Source organism: Papio anubis, chromosome 12, assembly GCF_008728515.1.
Source record: "Papio anubis isolate 15944 chromosome 12, Panubis1.0, whole genome shotgun sequence".
Lineage (NCBI taxonomy): Eukaryota > Metazoa > Chordata > Mammalia > Primates > Cercopithecidae > Papio > Papio anubis.
The window spans coordinates 115,694,658-115,715,829 of record NC_044987.1 but is presented as its reverse complement, the minus strand read 5'-3'; the positions used below and the strand labels follow the sequence as shown (position 1 = coordinate 115,715,829).

Sequence of the window (21,172 nt, the reverse complement as noted above, 5' to 3'; positions counted from 1 at the left end):
CAGGATGTCATACAGCAAGTCCTTACAGGTTCCCCCACGCAAACCAGGGCATCAGGTTCCAACTCCACCCTCCATTCTAAGTCACCCACAAAGGCCGGGGCAGCCCCCAAGGAAGCCCAGAGCAGGTAGCAAATCCAAACAAGGAAAAGTGCCGACGACCAAACACGAGGGGGCGTGCATGGCCAGGGAAGCTGCCGAGAGGGAAGCTGGCCACACAATGCTCACAGTACCCAGAGGTGAGGGCGCCTCCAAGGTTGTAGCAGCACAGGGGGTCCCTGGCAGCGTCAGGCAACCTGGGGACAGCGCAGGGACCGAGGCTGCTGGCCCCCAGGTCCCTTAGGTTCTGGGGTCTGGGTAAGGCCAGACTTTCGTGGGTCATCCCCAGGAAGGAAGGAATTGTCCCCCCGTGGAGGACGACCCCAGAGGTTCTCTCCTCAGGCACTGAGCACAGAGGGACGTCAGCCCACATGTCAGACATGACAACTGGGAGGTAGAAATTGTGGACATTGGCTTTTTGGGGTTTTTTGTTTGTTTGTTTGTTTGTGATGGAGTTTTGCTCTGTCGCTCTGGCTAGAGTGCAGTGGTATGATCTCGGCTCACAGCAACCTCCGCCTCCCGGTTCAAATGATGCTTCTGCCTCAGCCTCCCAGGTAGCTGGGACTACAGATGTGCACCACCACACCTGGCTAATTTTTGTATTATTAGTAGAGATGGGGTTTCCCCATGTTGGCCAGGCTGGTCTCAAACTCCTGACCTTAGGTGATCCACCCACCTTGGCCTCCCAAAGTGCTGGGATTACAGGCATGAGCTATCGCACCCAGCCAGTCACTGGCTTTCAGATGAGCAGTCCAGATACAGCCCAGTTGCAGGGCTCCCAAATTTGTCACTAGGCCACCAGCAGCTCTTCTCTTCCCACTTCCATGCCCTCCCAAGCTTCTCGCTGACAGGAAGTGTCCCGTTAGCTCTTCTGTCCTCCCTCCCTGTTTCACCACTCACCCCTAGTGCCTCACACAGTCCAATGCTGAGCACAAATGCCATAGGCGCTCAATAAATATTGTTCACGGATTGGAGTTTGATAACTAGGAGTGAGGGACAGTGAGGCAGAAACCTGGGGAGTATAAGGGAGGGCTGGGTACTGGGAATCAAACACAGGATGTGTCAAGCTCAGTCCCAGAGGAAGGACGTGGAATGTTTGTAGAGGGTGCTCAGAGGATCCCAGGGGCCGGATGTACAGCTGGTCTCATGGGAATGAGGCTCTGGGGCCTCTGCAAGCCCTTCCCACCCTTGCCAGGCTCAGCATGACCTGACCCCCTCCCTGCCCTCGCCAGTGATGGAGCACCACAGGGGGCTGCTGCTGCCTGGGTCTTGTGGTTTTTCTTCTCAGGAAACTCTGGGCTGTGCCTGGTGGGTCACTCCTGTAATCCCAGCACTTTGGGAGGCCGAGGTGGGTGGATCATCTGAGGTCAGGAGTTCGAGACCAGCCTGGCCAGCATGGTGAAAACCCGTCTGTACTAAAAATACAAAAATTAGGCCGGGCGCGGTGGCTCAAGCCTGTAATCCCAGCACTTTGGGAGGCCGAGACGGGTGGATCACGAGGTCAGGAGATCAAGACCATCCTGGCGAACACGGTGAAACCCCGTCTCTACTAAAAAATACAAAAAACTAGCCGGGCGAGATGGCGGGCGCCTGTAGTCCCAGCTACTCGGGAGGCTGAGGCAGGAGAATGGCGTGAACCCGGGAGGTGGAGCTTGCAGTGAGCTGAGATCCGGCCACTGCACTCCAGCCTGGGCGGCAGAGCGAGACTCCGTCTCAAAAAAAAAAAAAAAAAAAAAATACAAAAATTAGCCAGGCGTGGTGGCACGCACCTGTAGTCCCAGCTACCCTGTAGCCCAGCTACTGGGGAAGCTGAGGCAAGAGAATTGCTTGAACCTGGGAGGTGGAGCTTGCAGTGACCTGAGATCACACCATTGCACTCCACCCTGGGCAACAGAGCAAGAGTCCTTCTCAAAAGAAATAAATAAAAAACACAATAAAAATAAAAAAAATAAAAAAACTGATTGGTCAGGGGTCCAGGCCAAATCAGCAGCATCAGCAAGGTCATGATCCTGGGGCAGAGCCTCCAGGCAAGGCAGACAATGATAGGCCAGTGTAAGACCGGTCTCACTAGCCCCATTTTACAGATGAGAAAACTCAGACTTGCTCAGGGAAAGTGCCTTGTTACAGGGCAAAGGGTTCAGACACCAGGTTCTGCAGTCCTTCAAAGCAGAAGGGCTGATTTATTTGTCCACTCAGCACATTTATCAAATGTCCGTTATAGGCTGGGTGAGGTGGCTCAGGCCTATAATCCTAGCACTCTGGGAGGCCGAGGTAGGCAGATCACCTAAGGTCAGGAGTTCAAGACCAGCCTGGCCAACATAGTGAAACCCCATCTCTACTAAAAATACAGAAATTAGCTGGGCAGGGTGGCTTGTGCCTGTAGTCCCAGCTACTTGGGAGGCTGAGACAGGAAAATCGCTCGAACCTGGGAGGTGGAGGTTGCAGTAAGCCGAGATCATGCCACTGCACTCCAGCCTGGCCGACAGAGCAAGACTCCAACAAAAAATCAAACAACAACAACAACAAAAGTGTCTGTTATAGACCAAGCGCTAAGCGCCCCCAGCTCCAGCCAAAGGGAAACAGGTCACATCTCTCCATTCACATGGTGTGATCTGGACGGTAACTGAAAGTCCACTGTGTCCTAGGGATTCCGTGCTACCCCTTCCCCAGTCTTTGTCCCTATGGAAAAGGAAACCAAGGCTCCAAGAGGTGACATGCCTGGCCCAGCGTCCACTCTGCAGGGCAAGACTGGAACTCTGACGTTTGGATCTGTTAACGAGCAGCCAGGTCATTTCCTTACTTGGAAACGTTGCCCTCATCACTCCTAAAGTCACGGTGGTTCTGTATGCAAATTTATTGTCTGTCTCCTTCACTAGAATGCCAGAGCCAACCCCGCCTTGTTCCTAGCTAAATCTCAAGGGCCTTGAACAATGCCCGGGCCGGAATTGGCACTTGTGAGTCTATGTGGAATGACTGATTCTGAAAGATGCAGCCTAAACCGTCCCTCCGCTTTCCTGGAGTGCAGGGCGGCGCATCCTTCATCGCTGCCACCAGGGGGCAGAATGCGCCTCATTCCTGGCCACGTGCAGGGTCCCCTCTGCTGAGAAGGCCATCCAGAGGACCCAGGGGGCTCAGTGCTGCTGGCCTGGTGCTAGGAGGAAAGTGCACGGCAGTGGGTCCCTGGGACCCTGCGAATAGGGGATGAGGGAAGGGCTGCATGTCCCTGGTTCTGTGGGCCATGGTGATCCAGGAACCAGGGGCCTACTGGGTGGCCTGAAAGGGGTGCAGCAGAAGGCAGTCATTGAGACCCACCCCACCCTGCCACACCTTCAACACAGAGCATCTAGCACCCTGCCATGGCCTTGCAACCCATGTTCACACCCACAATTAACACACAGTGACACTGTCTGACCCACATTCCCACACAGTGTGCACACCCTGCCAGCCACGAGCATGTGCAACAACCCTGGGACACCCCCGGGTTAACAGGCACACCCTGACACTGTCACTCCTGCGGGATGGGGCACAGGGACACACTGGCGCCCCTCCTCCCAGACACACCCTGACACAGACCAGCCACCCACTCAGACATCCCTGAATCTGCAAACACTGAAATATTTCAGCACCCTTGTTCTTGGGTTCAGAGTGTGACTCCCAGACACACACACATGGGGACAGGCTGACACAGAGACACATGGTGACCCCATGATGCCCTAGACCTACCTGTGCAGAACTGCCACTGGCACACTCCATCCCCCACTCAGATGCGACGGTGCACACTCTCCCGACACAGCAGCACACGGCTGCCCCTTCCCACTCTCCAAGCACTGGAAGTGCAAACACACACAGAGACACACTCACAAAGACACACACAGACACACAGAGTATACACACCCCAAAGACACACACAGACACACACACAGAGACACACCCCACAAAGACACACACAGAGACACACTCCACAAAGACACACACAGACACCACACACAGAGACACACCTCACAAAGACACACACACAGACACACACACAGAGACACACTCACAAAGACACACACAGACACACACACAGAGACACACTCACAAAGACACACACAGACACACACACAGACACACACAGACCTTTTATACTTTGGAGCACACAGAAGCAGTCCAAGCTCTCTCCTGAGTCACCTCACTGCAGCCCTGGCCTGCTCCACCACCACTCACCCACCCCAGCCCATGCTGGACCCTGGAGGGAGATGTGGGTTGCTGAGAAGACCCCCATGAGGGGAGTGGTGACCCCACTAGCCAGGCAGGAGGCAGAGGCAGGCAGTGCTGGGCGGGGAGGCCTGAGCTCATCAGATTCCAGCCTGAGTGATTCACGGGAAGAGCCTAGGGAGGACCCTGGAGGAGACACTGGCCCAGGGGCTGGGGCATTTGGGGCCTGAGTGGACTTTGGACCAGAGGGTCCTGGGTCCAGAGCGAGCCTTGAGTCTGGGGGCAGAGGGCTTCCTGAGGGGTGGCTCAGCCTGAAGGATGCCTGCTGGGCGCAGCCCCTGGGAGGGGCTCAGGGCTCAGCTGAGACGCAGGATGAGACAATTGGCCCTTCCCACCCACCCCACCCAGGGCCAGGGCCCCTGACCCCACGCCTTCCAGGTCCCAGCAGCTGGGTGTCTTTAGCAGAGGTTAGGCCAAGGGCGGGGGCAGGGGTGGGGTGACCCTCTTGGCCCATTTTGGCCCCTCAGGCCCTCAGGCTCACGGCTCAGAGGCCCCAAAGGGCTGGGTCCGCCTGGCTGGGTCGGGGCCAACCGGGTTACAGCCCCGCACAGCCCTGCCAGGCGAGGCCTCTGCCAGAGAGTCAGGAACGCACAGGCTGTCCCCGCGCCAGGGATGTTTTCCTGCTGAGATCGAGCCCTCTGCTCCTGCCACCTCCAGACCCCCCGTCTCCCGGGCCAGGCTGATGTTCAGAGGAGGTGGGGCCCACAGCGCCCAGACCCAGCTGCAGGGTGACAGGAAGAAAGGATGGGGCTGGGGGCAGGGCAGGGGTGCAGGAAGTGCCTTTCTTGGAACTCTGCACGAAAATAGTGCATTCTGTCCCTACTCCGAGTCTCAGGGTCCCACGGGGAGGTGTGTGTCACCAAGGAGACCCTCAGCTGGGAGGGGCCGGCGCTGACCTTAGTCTGGCTTTTGCTAGCACCTCCCTCCCTCCACCCTCCACCCCTCCACCCCCACTGCGGCCTCTGCCCCACTTTGAAGTCTTAACATAAATATCATGTCTGCTTGGGTTCCCCTTCCCGCCCTGGTCACAGCCCCCAGACCTGGCTTCCACCCCAGCCAGCCCCGTGGGGGTGTGGTGCCAGGAGACAAGAGGGAGGTCAGGACCACCCAGGGAAGGTGGCGAGACCCTGAGCCAGAGACAGGGAGACACCGGAGGTGGAGAGGGGAGACCGAAGTGAGCAGAGAATGGAGAGACAGACCCCAGAAACCAACCAGGGGACGATCCTTTGGGCAGGAGAGGAGACGGGAGACTCCGGAGACAGAGAGGGAAGAGAGGGGAGCAGAGAGAAAGAGACCCTGCAGCCAGAGAGAGACTGAGTGAGACCCTGGGGACAGTAAGGGGCAGGAGGAAGACGGTACAGGACAGGAAGCAAAAGGGAAAGTAAGAACCTTCAGAGAAGGTTCCAGAGATGGGGTGGGGGGAGGCAGGGACAGGGCTAGCAGGGGAAGGATGTAGTAGAAAGAGAAGCGTCACTGGCAAGTGGGACCAGCCATCTTGATTTCCTGGGACTGGTGGAGGCACTGGGGGTGTCCTAGGACATGGGACTTTCAGTGCTGAAACCGAGAAAGTGCTCAGCAAACCTGGACGAGTTGGTCGCCCTGAGTGGTACGCCTCTGGCAAGACACCACGGGGACCACAGTGTCCACTCCACAGGCACCCGTTGCACAGGTGAGGAAACTGTGACCCTGAGAAGGACTGTTCCTACACTGGGGCGGGAAGCCTGGGCCCTTCTAGCTCTGACACATGCTCTGGGACTCCCTTTCTTGTGGGCAGATGTGGCCAGATGTTCAGGTCAGGCTTCTGGCAGAAGAGGGAACTGGGGTCCCAGCTGGGCCCAGGTTGGACAATCTGGGGACAGCCATATGCTGCTCCCTCACAGCTGTGGGCACAGGTGTGGACTTGCGGGGACACCCGCACATCACCCAGCTGCGCATTCACAGCAGTCCCAGGCATTTGCAAGCACATACATGCACACACACACACGCATACATGCAGGACCCAGGAACACGAACGCGGCCTCTCACCATGGTAAATACACCCCCCAACCCTCAGCCCCCTTCGGTTGGCAGGATCCTTTACCCTCACCTGGTCTGGACCACACTTTTCCTGGGCCCCCCTTCCCCAAGCCTATTTCTCCCACCTGGCCCAGTCCCCAGCATCACTGCCTCCCCTTCCTGCAGGGATCTCCCATCCGGAAGCACACAGGTTGGGGAGGGGGAGGAGGGGGCAATCGCTCCCTTCCCTCCCCAACTCCTGCCTGGGGTAGGTGCCTGGTCTTGGGTGGGAGGGACCCCCCAGCGCCCATCCAAGACCAGGGGCCTCCCACCCGCCACACATCAACCCTTCCTCCTGACAGCCCGAAGGCTGGGGTGGTTTGGGAAGAATTTAGGCATGGAGGGAGGTGGGGGATGGGAACAGAAGAAAAGGAGAAAAGGAGGTGATTTGTACACAAAGCAATGTGCTGGCTCAGCGGCCTGGCGTGCCAAGGCCGTCCAGGACGCCTGCCTGGGGGGCGTCCCCTAATCACACTCGATACCCCACCCTGGCTGTTCCACTGGGTCCTCTGTGGGCCAGCCCCTCTTCAGGCCGCCCTCACCCTCACCCCCACAGGCCCACACATGGCATCCAAATCCACCATCTGCTTCTTGCCTGTCCTGGTAGCTGCAAGACAAGGCTCCTTCTCAGGCCACCGGCTTCTGCGTTCATGCTCTTCAGATGAGTTCCCCTCATATGGGCCATGATCAGAGCAGGGAACCCCAGCCTCCTGACCCCCAGTGTGAGCTGAGCCTGGCCTCCTGAGTTTGGAAGGTACATTGTCCCTACCCTCAACCAGGGAGACATGTCGGCCTCAGAACCCAGCAGAAAACAGGCTGTGTGGTACTAGGGGAAGCATCACACTTGATCCCTGCCAGTGGTAGCCTAAGTTGTCCTGTCCTCCCGGGCTGCACTTCTGCAGAGCTGCAGAGTTCTGTTCTGAGCATGTAATTCATCATGGTGGCTGCTAGTTATGACTCAGGACCTCCCACTTCTGCCTGTGGCCCTGTATCCAAACATGCATCTCAAAATCTTCTCATCCACACACCTGGGTAGATCTACTCATGCATCTACCCACCACACACCAATGCATCATCCATGCATGCATGTGCCCACCCATCCACCCACCCATGCATTCATCCACCCACCCACCCATGCATCTGTCCAGCCACACATACCCCTACGCATGCGTACATCTATCCATCCATCCATCCATTCATCCACCCACCCACCCATCCATCCATTGGGGGTGTCCTAGAACATGGGACTTCCACCCAAGCATCCTTCTACCCATTCATGCATCTGTGCATACATGCATTCATCTATCTACCCATCTACTCATGTATCCACCCACCCACACACCCATGCATCATTCATGCCTGCATACCTTCACCCACCCACACATCCATCCACCCACACACCCACCCATTCATCAACATCCATGCATCCACTCAGCCAGCCACCCACTCATTCATTATCCATGCATGCATGCATCCATCCGTCCATCCATCCATCCACTCATGCATGCCTCCATCCATCCATGCATCCATCTATCCATATATCCACCCACTCATCCTCCAAGCATTTACTGTATCAATTAGCATCTTCTCTCTGCTAGGCTCAAAGACTAGCAGGAAGAATAAGACCCCAATCAACCCCTCTCCAACCCCTTAAACCCAGATCCCCGATGCTATGCCCACTACATCCCCCAGCCTCACTAGATAGCACAGTTCTTGGGCAGCCTCAACCTTACCTCACACAACCTTGGGGAGGCTGCTGAGTGCTGGGCACCCTCCCAAAGTGGGCAACCAGATGCCTCTCCAAGTCTCATTCCCAATCCACCAGACACTTAGCCTCACAGAGGCCAGAGGTGCTCCCTCCTGCCTTCCCCATTCCTCATGCTGGCTCAGGCTTCCTTCCACTTGCAAGTAGGCCCAGCCAAGACATCTGGAATTTGACCTTTGACCTTTCTTCTCCTGCTTTGCCTGCTTGCCCCCCAACCCCTCACCCCCACAGAGGCTGGGCTCCTGACCTCTGATCCCATCCACCCACTTGTCAGACAGCCTGCAGCCGTCCGTCCCCTTAGACACCCCAGTACTGGCCATTGCCCGAATCATGACTGGGCTCGCCACACCCTTGGACCAGGCTCAGGGCTGCCCCTAAGGAGCCTCCGGAGGCTGCCTCCCCCAGCCAGGCCCGCCCTGCCGCCGGGCTCTCCAGCCAGCTCCCTCCCCTTTTCCCCTTTCCCAGACTATTGCAACAGCCTCCTAACTGGTCTCGGCCTCCAAGCCCCCTCCACCCACCACACACAAGCCACAGAGATCTCTCATCATGCCTCTCTTCCCCATGGCCTCCAGGAGGGAGTCCCAGACTTTTAGGGACAACTTCAACACCTTTCAAGATAGGCTCTCACTCCTTTTCTCCACTCCTTACTGTCCCTAACGATGTCCCTCACTTCAGCCTAGTGGAGTCCTTTGTAGTCTCCAAACCCATCTTGAGCTCTGCCACCTCAGTTGTCTTGCCCAGGCTGTGCCTTCTTCCTGGTATGCTTTCCTCCCGTCTTGTTTTTGTTTTTTTGAGATAGTCTGTCACCCAGGCTGGAGTGCACTGGTGTGATCTCAGCTCACTGCAGCCTCCGCCTCCCAGGTTCAAGCGATTCTTGTGCCTCAGCCTCCTGAGTAGCTGGGACCACAGGTACCCACCAACACACTAGGCTAATTTTTGTATTTTTAATAGAGACAAGGTTTCACCATGTTGGCCAGGCTGGTCTCGAACTCCTGGCCTCATGTGATCAGCCTACCTTGGCCTCCCAAAGTGCTGGGATTACAGGCGTGAGCCACTGTGTCTTTGGTTTTTGACTTGAGGCCTAACTCTCAGACTCTGCTCAAATGATGCCTGAGGGTGCTACAGCAAAAAGAGAACTGGAATAAGAATTAGGAGACCTTGGTTCTAGTCCCATTCCTGCCACTGATGCTCTTTGAAACTCCTTGTACCTCAGTTTCCCCATCTGCAAAAAGGCTTGCCGATTGCCAGAGGTGGTCTGACTTCATGGGGAAGGCCAGTGAGTGTTGGGGACAAGTGGGCTTTGGCTGCAGGAAGAATCCCAGCTCCCCACTGCGTCTCCCTGAGCCAGGTTCATCACTTCTCTGAAGTTCATTCACGAGGCATTGTGAATGAGTCAGGAGTTTTCTAGGCTTGGGGATAGAGTAGGGAACCAAATAACAACCCTGCTCTCGTGGAGCTCACAGTCTCCAAGAGCGGAAGCTCTCCCCTGGGGGTGATGTTGCTCCCAGGGAATATGACATTTGGCAATGTTTGGAGACATTTTGGATGGTTCAACTGGAGGGATGCCACCGGCATCTAGATAGGAGCCAGGAACACTGCTAAACACCTTGCAATGCACCACGCAGGCCCTACAACAAGTAATTATCCAGGCCTGAATATCAATAACACCAAGGTTGAGAAACTCTGGCTAGGGGAGATTTGGGCCATAAGCAATAAGCAAATCCACAAATACATTTCTTTTTCTTCCTTCCTTCCTTTCTTTCTCTCTCTCTTTCCTTCCTTCCTTCTTCCCTCCCTCCCTCTCTCCCTCCCTCTTCCTTTCCCTTCCCTCCCCTCCCCACCCCTCCCCTCCTCTCCTTTTCTCCTTCTTTCTTTCATTCTTTTTCCTTCCTTCCTTCCTTCCTTCCTTCCTTCCTTCCTTCCTTCCTTCCTTCCTTCCTTCCTTCCTTCCTTCCTCCCTCCCTCCCTTCCCTCTTTCTCTCTTTCTTTTCTTTTTCTCACCCTCCCTCCCTCTCTCTCTCTTTCTCCTCTCCTTTCCTCTTTTCTTTTCCAGAGTCTTACTCTGCCGCCCAGACTGGAGTGTGTAGTGGCACAATCTTGGCTCACTGCAACCTCCACCTCCCAGGTTCAAATGATTCTCTTGACTCAGCCTCCCAAGTAGCTGGGATTACAGGTGCACCAGCACACCCAACTAATTTCACAAGTAAACATATTTAATGTCAGATAGTGATAAGTGCAGACAGGGAAAATGCAGGAAGATCCAGTGGTTAAGCAGCCCCAGGGGGCAGTGTGGGATGGGGTGAGGTGGTCAAGGACTCTGGCACTTAAGCTGAGCCCTGGAAGAGGTAAAGAAGCAGAGCATTTTTATATTGCAGGAAGAGCATTGCAGGCAGCGGGAACAGCCAAGACCAAGGCCGTGAGGCAGAGTGGCTGGAGCATTTAAGGAACAGCAATGAGGCCAGAGTTTGGAGGCAGATCACATAGACCTGGAGGCCATGGCAAGCACTGTGGTCCTTCCTCTAAGCGAGATAGGGGGCTCAGAGGGTTCTGAATGGAGAAGTGACCAAATCTGACTTGGATTTTGAAAGGATCCCTCTGGCAGGATGGAGACGGCAAGAGAGAGACCGGGGAGAGGCTGTTTGGGAAATCTAGATTGGCGTTGCTAGCCACCTGGGTTGGGGGTGGGTGGCAAAGAAGGTGTCCAGGAGTGGTCAGATTCTGGGTCTCTTTTGAAAGTGAAGCCAACAGGATTTACTGAGAGACTGGAGATGGGCTGTGAGAGAGAGAGAGGAGTCAAGCATGATCTCAAGGTTTGGGGCCTGAGCCAACAGAAGGATGAACTCCTCCATCTTGACTTTTGTCTCCTGAGAAGGGGAGTCATTCATTCTGTGTGCTTCACGGGCATAGACCTTGTAAGAAGGGACTTCCAGGCATATGGGAAACAATTCCTAAGCCCTGTTTCTCGAGGGGCTGACTGGGTCTGCAGGGCCAGCCTAGGCACTGTAAGGTGGTTTGCAGAAACACAGCCTGATCTCCACCCGCCACATATGCTCAGAAGACGGAGTAACATTTGCTTCAGGCTCCACAGCTGACAAAGCACATTTGCAAACACTGAGTGCTGTGACACAATTATCACAGCCCTGCTGAGCTAAAAATCCTGGACTCATTGCCCCCACGTTGCAACTAAGAAAAAAGGAGACCCAGAGAGGGCCAGTGACTCCCCTGCAGTCACAAAGTCGATACATCTGTGACAGAGGGGGAAGCTGCATCGGGGCAGCTTACTGAAGGGCAGAACCTCTCCCCCATCTCCCCACCCTGTTTCTAACTTCTGCTAAGAGTGCGGCGGGTGTGCACGGGTTAATCCACCAGCCAGCTCCCCAGAGGTCATCCTGGGTGATGGGCTCAGTGCACATGCCTCCAGAGGCCTCCAGAAAGGGCGGGAAGACGACCCTGGCCAGCCCCACACACAGCAGGCCCCGGGAGCAGGGAGGGCTCCACACACGTGATGTCTGTGTCGTGTACATGCATATATGTCACTGTGTGCCCCATGCCCATACATGGCCCTGCATGGGTCCCCTCACAGCCTTGCACATCCTGAGTGCAGCCCAGCCCCCACCCAGCCCCCTAAACCACGCACCCTGCCTTCCCGACGCAGGAGCCCAGGGAGGCATTTCCTGTTTAGGGGCTGCCTCCTCCCCATCTAAGCCCAGGTTCCCAGGGCCCCAGGCTGAGCTGGGGTGAGGGGAGGGCAGCCCCTGGCCCCCTCACTCCCCCAACACCCCCACACGCTGGCCCAGCTGGAACCAGAAAGTTTGAGGGTAGGGGGAGAGGCTGGGGCAGGGGCTCAGTAAATAAATGAGAGGCTGAGGATGCCTGTGCCTGGGTGACCAAGCTGGTTTCCATTCAGGCCCTGCACCCGAATCAGAGGTCTTCATATGTCAGGTCATGTAGAATGCCACACCATTTTTGTATGTGCACCTAGGGTCTCAGCATGTCAGAATGTGTGTACGTGTGGGAAGGGAGTCGTCTGCAAGCCAACATAGGTCTACAGTTAGGTGAAGCGACAAACAGCTTGGCAGAGAGTGCACTCTTGTAGGAGGTTGGGGGTGGGGGAGGCGCATGCGCGCGTCTGTGGGGCAAGAAGGGAGTGGGCATGTGGGTGTTCCCGTGCATGGCGAGCAGCTGGGCTGAGACTGCTCACGGGTGTGACGGGTCTGCTGTGTCCAGATTTGGGTCTCTGAGTCTCTGGGAAGCGACCTCACTCCACAGCCCTGACTCCCAACTTGAGGGTCACAGAGCTCGGCAGGCAGGCTTTTCCCACCCCCTGACTCTCAGCCCCATGGGGCCTGGGGCAGCCGTCAACTGTGCCTCCTCCCCTCCTCCGCCCCCAACCTTAGCGCCCCCCACCCCACTGCTTCCTGCTCCAGCGGCCCCCGGGGGAGAGGGAGCAGGGAGCTGGCAGCCGTCCCAGCCCACTCCTTACAAGGCCTGAGCCCGGCCCCAGGCCCGCCCCCGGCCCGCCCGCAGAAGGCCCCAGGCCCTCCCCCTGTCAAGAGCTGCTGCGGGCCCAGGGCCGGACCAGTCCAGGGGCATCGCGATGCTGCTGCGCCTGTTGCTGGCCTGGGCGGCCGCAGGGCCCACACTGGGCCAGGACCCCTGGGCTGCTGAGCCCCGCTCCGCCTGCGGCCCCAGCAGCTGCTACGCTCTCTTTCCACGGCGCCGCACCTTTCTGGAGGCCTGGCGGGCCTGCCGCGAGCTGGGGGGCGACCTGGCCACTCCTCGGACCCCTGAGGAGGCCCAGCGTGTGGACAACCTGGTGGGTGCAGGCCCGGCCAGCCGGCTGCTGTGGATCGGGCTGCAGCGGCAGGCCCGGCAATGCCAGCTGCAGCGCCCACTGCGAGGCTTCACGTGGACCACGGGGGACCAGGACACGGCTTTCACCAACTGGGCCCAGCCAGCCACTGGAGGCCCCTGCCCGGCCCAGCGCTGTGTGGCCCTGGAGGCGAGTGGCGAGCACCGCTGGCTGGAGGGCTCATGCACGCTGGCTGTCGACGGCTACTTGTGCCAGTTTGGCTTCGAGGGTGCCTGCCCAGCGCTGCAAGATGAGGCGGGCCAGGCCGGCCCAGCCGTCTATACCACGCCCTTCCACCTGGTCTCCACAGAGTTTGAGTGGCTACCCTTCGGCTCTGTGGCCGCTGTGCAGTGCCAGGCTGGCAGGGGAGCCTCTCTGCTCTGCGTGAAGCAGCCCGAGGGAGGTGTGGGCTGGTCACGGGCAGGGCCCCTGTGCCTGGGGACTGGCTGCAGCCCTGACAACGGGGGCTGCGAACACGAATGTGTGGAGGAGGTGGATGGTCACGTGTCCTGCCGCTGCACTGAGGGCTTCCGGCTGGCAGCAGACGGGCGCAGTTGCGAGGATCCCTGTGCCCAGGCTCCATGCGAGCAGCAGTGTGAGCCCGGTGGGCCACAAGGCTACAGCTGCCACTGTCGCCTGGGTTTCCGACCTGCGGAGGATGATCCGCACCGCTGTGTGGACACAGATGAGTGCCAGATTGCCGGTGTGTGCCAGCAGATGTGTGTCAACTATGTTGGTGGCTTCGAGTGTTATTGTAGCGAGGGTCATGAGCTGGAGGCTGATGGCATCAGCTGCAGCCCTGCAGGGGCCATGGGTGCCCGGGCTTCCCAGGACCTCGGAGATGAGTTGCTGGATGATGGGGAGGATGAGGAAGATGAAGACGAGGCCTGGGAGGCCTTTGGTGGTGGCTGGACGGAGATGCCTGGGATCCTGTGGATGGAGCCTACTCAGCCGCCTGACTTTGCCCTGGCCTATAGACCGAGCTTCCCAGAGGACAGAGAGCCACAGATACCCTACCCGGAGCCCACCTGGCCGCCCCCGCTCAGTGCCCCCAGGGTCCCCTACCACTCCTCAGTGCTCTCCGTCACCCGGCCTGTGGTGGTCTCTGCCACACGCCCCACACTGCCTTCCGCCCACCAGCCTCCTGTGATCCCTGCCACACACCCAGCTTTGTCCCGTGACCACCAGATCCCCGTGATCGCAGCCAACTATCCAGATCTGCCTTCTGCCTACCAACCCGGTATTCTCTCTGTCTCTCATCCAGCACAGCCCCCTGCCCACCAGCCCCCCATGATCTCAACCAGATATCCTGAGCTGTTCCCTGCCCACCAGTCCCCCATGTTTCCAGACACCCAGGTCGCTGGCACCCAGACCACCACTCATTTGCCTGCAATCCCACCTAACCATGCCCCTCTGGTCACCACACTCGGTGCCCATCAACCCCCTCAAGCCCCAGATGCCCCTGTCCTCAGAACCCAGGCTACCCAGCTTCCCATTATCCCTACTGCCCAGCCCTCTCTGACCACCAGCTCCAGGTCCCCTGTGTCTCCTGCCCATCAAGTCTCTGTGCCTGCTGCCACCCAGCCCCCAGCCCTCCCCACCCTCCTGCCCTCTCAGAGCCCCACTAACCAGACCTCACCCATCAGCCCTACACATCCCCATTCCAAAGTCCCCCAAATCCCAAGGGAAGATGGCCCCAGTCCCAAGTTGGCCCTGTGGCTGCCCTCAGCAGCTCCCACAGCAGCCCCAACAGCCCTGGGGGAGGCTGGTCTTGCCGAGCACATCCAGAGGGATGACCGGTGGCTTCTGGTGGCACTCCTGGTGCCAACGTGTGTCTTTTTGGTGGTCCTGCTTGCACTGGGCATTGTGTACTGCACCCGCTGTGGCCCCCATGCACCCAACAAACGCATCACTGACTGCTATCGCTGGGTCACCCATGCTGGGAGCAAGAGTCCAACGGAACCCATGCCCCCCAGGGGCAGCCTCACAGGGGTGCAGACCTGCAGAACCAGCGTGTGATGGGGTGCAGACCCCCCTCACGGAGTAGGGGGAAGGGGTGTGCGCTGGACACATGGCTGGGGCTGCACCAGGGACCCACAGGGGCTGCCCAGCTGGACAGATGGCTTCCTGCTCCCCAGGCCCAGCCAGGGTCCTCTCTCAACCACTAGACTTGGCTCTCAGGAACTCTGCTTCCTGGCTCAGCGCTCGTGACCAAGGATACACCAAAGCCCTTAAGACCTCAGGGGGCGGGTGCTGGGGTCTTCTCCAATAAATGGGGTGTCAACCTTACCCAAGGCTTCTGACCCCCACTGGTGCTTGAGGGAGATTCTGGGAGGACTCAGAAGAAAGGAGGTGATCTTCCTTCAGTTTGTCTGAGTCCTCAAGGAGGTAAGGTAAGATCCCTTTAAGACAGGGTATACCTCAGAGATTCTCAGGGAAGCAGGAGTCCAGAGAGGGCAGAACCTTGCCCAGCGTCACACAGTTGAGCCCAGTAGTGGGAGATTTGGCATGGGGAGAATTTCGTATTTATTCCTCATTTTACCAAAGCTCCAAGAAGGTGGGGCTGAATCTGGGGGAGGGTTGTAGAATTAGGGTATCTGCTGAACTGGAGCCAAACTGGGGTTTAGGGGTCAAAGTAGGCTCTGGGGCTGGTGATTCAGAGGAGTGAAGGAGGGGGCTAATGGGTGAGTTGATTCTTTCTTCAGACACTTCCCTTCCCATGCCTGTAAGCTTCACAGAAGTTAGGGGCTGGGGCTCAGGGTCACTCAAGGGGACTGCCACCCCCTGGTTTGTGGGTGCTCTTGGAGGCATTCCTCCACTTGCTCCGGGCAGGAGGCTGGGTTGGGAAGGGCCAGGAACCCGGGAGAGATCCCATGCTAACTGCTTGGACAGCCGCAGGAGCAAGGCCTTCTTTCGCCAGGGCCGCACTTTGCTCTTGTCCATGTTGGCTGGGGGTGGTGGGGGACAGACAGAGCTCAGCAGACGCGAGCTTGAGAGAGGGCTCCGGCTGCTCAGAACTGAGGTGTCCCAGGAACTGGAGAAGGGCCTGGTCAAAGATCACAGCCTGGTGGAGGTGACCTCCCTCATTCCGGGCTCACTGCCTTGGGGGGCGGGGGTGAGACCTGGGCAGGGGAGGCACCAGTTCCCACCGCCTCTGTAATTTTTCAGTTACAGCCTCTCGGGGGCCTCTAATTAGGACGGGGCAGAACCGCCACGACCACCCGGGCAGGCGAGGAGGAGTGGCCCAGCGCCCCCTTCGGGCCTGGACCTGAGCTGGAAGACTGAGCTGGGCCCCAGGGAACCAGGAAAGGAGGGGCCGGAGCTGGGGATGAACCAGGGGGTCGCGGAGGGGGCGGAGGGAACGCTACGCACTGCCCCCAGTCCCCGCTCTCACGTTCCCCTAACTCAAACCAGACGTCCCCGCCAGATCCTGCACAGCTTTAACCTCGGAGACGCCGTCGGGCAGGTTTGCTGGATGCGAATGAGGGTTGCGAGGCGGACCAGACGGCTAGGTCTGGGAAGGAGGTGAGGAAGCGTGGGGAGCGACAAGGCCTGCCGAGACTGGAAGGTCTGGAGTCCCCTGCGTGACCTCGGGTAGGGATCCAGAGTGCCCCGAGGGCAGGAAGGAGTTAAATGCACTGCAGTCGGAGGCGGGGGATGGGAGTGGGGAAGGGGGCCCAGAGCCGGCTCTTTGTCATCTGGTAATGAGCACCAGATGCGGAGCTGCGTGCGGGCCTAAACAGACGGCCTCCCAGGGCAGAACCCCCGCCTGCGCCCAGCCCGGGCTCCGCCCACTGACTCGCAGGCTCCGCCTCATTCGGGCGCGGCCGAGAACTTCTTACTCCGGCGGTATCAGCTCGGACCCGGAGCTACAAGCGACGCCTACCCGCTGCAGAACCGAAGACAGCCCCCGGGAACTCTCCAGAGGCCCCGCCCACAAAGCCACAAGCCCCGCCCCTGCCAACTCAAAGATTCCAGCAGCGCTCGTGCCCGCCCCTCTGCCCTCTAGGCCCCGCCCAGTACCCCGCCCACAACCCACAAGCCCCGCCTCCTCCGTTCGGCGCGCGCAGATTGGCAGAACTATTAGTCTCCGCTTCTCGGAGGTATGAACTTCGGCCCGAGTTTACACATTCTCTTCACGCGGCGCTACAGGCCCCGCCCAATACAACTGCAAACTTCGCCTCACAGAGCCCTGGACACTGCAGGGAATCCCCCAGAGGTCTTAACTCTGTCGGGGGACGATGTAAACTCCGCCCTCCAGGGAAAGTGTGAAGTTCCCCTCAACCTCTTCCTCAGGCTCCGCCCCCAGCTACAAGCCCCGCCCCCCTCAAGCTCACAAAAGTGGAAGAACGGCGCCCTCGCAGGACTGTCACACCTCGCCCGGAGGCAGCGGTTCACCTACACGGAGCCACGCCCCCGGGGCCGCCCACGAAAGCTACAAGCCACGCCCCTGAGGGAGGCCCTCGAGTCCCGCCCACACAGAGCGTCCCGGCTGCGGCCTAGCGCACAAATACCACCCTGCGAAGAGCGCTACCGAGCCTCTTATCGCAGGTCCCACCCACACTCAGGCTCCACCCTCTTGGGCGCAAGCCCCGCCCACTCCGCGCCTGGGTCCCTTACCACCTTCGGGGTATGCCCAGATTCACCAGTCCTCCGAACCCCCATCTCTCACCAGGATGCCCTTGAACTTGGCCCTGGAGCCTTCTCCCTCCACCTACGGTTTCCGTTTGTCCAGATTTCGGGTTCTCTGGGCGAGCCCGGAGACTGGGCCTCGACAGCCGCGCAGATGGCGTCGAAAGGCCTTTGGCGCCACCTGGCCTCGGCCCCGCGGACTTACAGCCACCGCGAGGCCTCGGTAGAGCCCCTCTCTCAAAGCGTACTAATCGCTCAATAAATAGCTGCTTAATTCATTAAATGTTAGAGTTACTTAAATATCTGCCGACTCCCCCCACGGGACAGCCCATCCTTTCGCAGATGCCCTTCGTCATATGTGGAAATTCGTCCCTAAGGGAGCTTCGCACTGGCCCTCGAACCACCCCAGAGCTGAGCTCCCCTGACAGTCTCTAAAGTGACTGGCTGGTCGAACTCTCGCTGTCCCTCCCCAACAAATCCTGTTCTCAGGGACGAAAGCATCGCCTCTCACCTGGCGACCTAGGGCCAGGTTCCCCCCGCCGCCACCTAGTGCTCCAAAGGCTAGACACCTTCTTTGGGGGGTGTGTTGCGAAGGGGTGGGTTTGGAGGGGGAAGCCCTCAATTAGGAGCTGAAGATCCTAGTTTTTAGAGACAGTATCTCAAGTGAGACGCTATCTCAGCTCTCATCTCTACATGTGAAAATACCGGCCTGGAGGGCAGGAGACGCTGAAGTTCCAGGCTAGGAACCCAGTAAAATATTTTTCAAACATTAGGGCGACAGACAGGGAGCAACGCTTGAGGAGGAAGGGAGCTGACACCACTGAGCTCCAGCTGGGCCCTTTGCTTCCTGCCTTCGCTGCCAAACTTGCCCTTGCCCACCTCTGGGCAAATCAGGCCTGGGGAGAGGGATTCTTTCCAGACCACGTTCCAATGCTCGTACCCTGGCCACTACAAATGGAAGTAGGATTTAGTGCTAATAATGACTATAATAACAGTGAATGCTTGAAGCACTTCTGGTTTTTTTTTTTTTTTTTTTGAGACGGAGTTTCTCTCTTGTTGCCCAGGCTGGAGTGCAATAGCACGATCTCGGCTCACTGCAACCTCCGCCTGCCGAGTTCAAGCGATTCTCCTGCCTTAGCCTCCCAAGTTGCTGGGATTACAGGCACCCACAACCATGCCCGGCTAATTTTTTTTTTTTTTTTTTTTTTGAGACGGAGTCTCGCTCTGTCGCCCAGGCTGGAGTGCAGTGGCCGGATCTCAGCTCACTGCAAGCTCCGCCTTCCCGGGTTCACGCCATTCTCCTGCCTCAGCCTCCCGAGTAGCTGGGACTACAGGCGCCCGCCGCCTCGCCCGGCTAATTTTTTGCATTTTTAGTAGAGACGGGGTTTCACCATGTTAGCCAGGATGGTCTCGATCTCCTGACCTCGTGATCCGCCCGCCTCGGCCTCCCAAAGTGCTGGGATTACAGGCGTGAGCCACCGCGCCCGGCCAATTTTTGTATTTTTAATAGAGACAGGGTTTCACCATGTTGGTCAGGCTGCTTTGGAACTCTTTGCCTCAGGTGATCCACCTGCCTTGGCCTCCTGAAGTGCTGGGATTACAGGCGTGAGCCACCATGCCTGGCCTGGAAGCACTTCTTACATGCCCGGTCCTTTTCTAAGGGCTTTACTTGGCTTAATCCATATAAGATTCATAACAACCTACATGAAGTAAGTGCCATTCTTACCACAATTTACAGAGTAGGAAGCTGAAGGCACATGCCTAAGTGCATTAAGCCATCTGCCCTAGTTGACTAACTAGTAAATGGAGGTTTGAACCCAGGCAGATCCTGTGATCTTTACCTCCTACAACAAAGCCAGTCCATATGTGATAGCCAAGTCTCTAATCAGAAAATGCCCACACCTGGCCAGATGCGGTGGCTCACGCCTGTAATCCCAGCACTTCAGGAGGCTGAGGCATGCGGATCACTTGAAGTCAGGAGTTCGAGGCCAGCCTGACCAACATGGTGAAACCTCGTCTCTACTGAAAATACAAAAATTAGCAGGGCGTGATGGCAGGCGCCTGTAATCTCAGCCACTCAGGAGGCTGAGGCAGGAGAATAGCTTGAACCTGGGAGGCGGAGGTTGCAGTGAGCTGAGACTGCACCACTGCACTCCAGCCTGGGTGACAGCGAGACTCCGTCTCAAAAAAAAAGAAAAAAAAAAAGGAAGAGGCGGCCAGGCGTGGTGGCTCATGCCTAAAATCCCAGCAGTTTGGGAGGCTGAGGCGGGTAGATCACGAGGTCAGGAGATCGAGACCATCCTGGCTATCACGGTGAAAACCTGTCTCTACTAAAAATACAAAAAATTAGCCAAGCATGGCTATTCGGGAAGCTGAGGCAGGAGAATGGCGTGAACATGAACCCGGGAGGCGGAGCTTGCAGTGAGCCGAGATTGGTCACTGCACTCCAGCCTGGGCGACAGAGCTAGACTCTGTCTCAAAAAAAAAAAAAAAAAAAAAAATGAAGAGGCTTGCTGTGCAGGTGCCTGGCTTAGGCAACTGACTGAATGTGACTGAATGGTAGCTCTATTTTCTGAGATGGAAGACAGAGAGGAGCAGGTGGGGGTGGGGGTAGAAATTACAGGTTCTGTTCCTGCCATGCTGTGCGTAGCCCATGTCAGGAGAGAGCAGAGGCAGAGGCAGCTGGGGTTTGGGAGCCAGACTTTGCACCACTCCTCACGCATGAATTCTCCTCTTGAGAACAGTCTAGAACAGAACACCCTGGCTTGGTGTTGACTCCAAGAGAGTCTGAACACGTGACCACCCCGTCTCCCATCAGGAGATCGTGAGCTGAGAGTTGTCCATCAAACACTGGGGTTTCTGGGTCCCTCCTCTTCCTGGCTGTGCAGGCCCAGTGCCCTCCCTCGTGAAGTGCAGCTGGGTTTAGAGCCTTGTGACAGTGATCTATTGCATGTAACAAATCACTCCAAAATGTAGTGAATTAAACAAAGATTTATTTCCCCTCATTCTATAGGACAACAGTCTGGGCTGGGATCAGCTTGGTAGTTCATCTGCTGGTCTCATCTTGGGTCACTCCTGAGGCTCCTGTCATCTATGGCTCAACTGGGCCTACAGTGTCTAAGATGGCCTCCATCATCACATATCTGGAGCTGATGCTGGCTCTTGGCTGGGGTCCTCAGTTCTCCACGTAGCCTCAAATCTGTCAGGAGGCTTGGCTGGGCATCTTTATAGATGGTGGTCTCAGGATTGCAAGAGGGCAAAGGTGAAAGCTACAAGAGTCTTTCAGGCCTAGCCTCAGAAGTGGGCCAACATCTTTTCCCTCACATCCCATCGGTCACAACAAATCACAAGTCCAGCCCAGATTTAAAGGAGAAACAGATTCCACCTCTGTTTTTCCTTTTCTTTTCCTTTTTTTTTTTTTTTTTTTTTTTTTTTTTTTTGTGTGAGACAGAGCCTTGCTCTGTTGCCCAGCCTGGAGTGCAGTGGTGTGATCTCAGCTCACTGCAACCTCTGCC

The 21,172-nt window shown here is 57.4% G+C and overlaps 1 protein-coding gene across 1 annotated transcript; it reads left to right on the top strand.

Moving 5' to 3' along the window:
• The first annotated feature begins 12,750 nt into the window (after nucleotides 1-12,750).
• Nucleotides 12,751-15,319, top strand: CD248 (CD248 molecule). The gene has a single exon (XM_003909522.3). The coding sequence runs from the start codon at nucleotides 12,771-12,773 to the stop codon at nucleotides 15,042-15,044; it is 2,274 nt and encodes a 757-aa protein (XP_003909571.1). The 5' UTR covers nucleotides 12,751-12,770; the 3' UTR covers nucleotides 15,045-15,319.
• Nucleotides 15,320-21,172: the final 5,853 nt, after the last annotated feature.

Coding starts and splice junctions, on each gene's coding strand:
- CD248 (XM_003909522.3), top strand. CDS start 12,771: ATGCTGCTGCGCCTGTTGCTGGCCTGGGCGGCCGCAGGGCCCACACTG.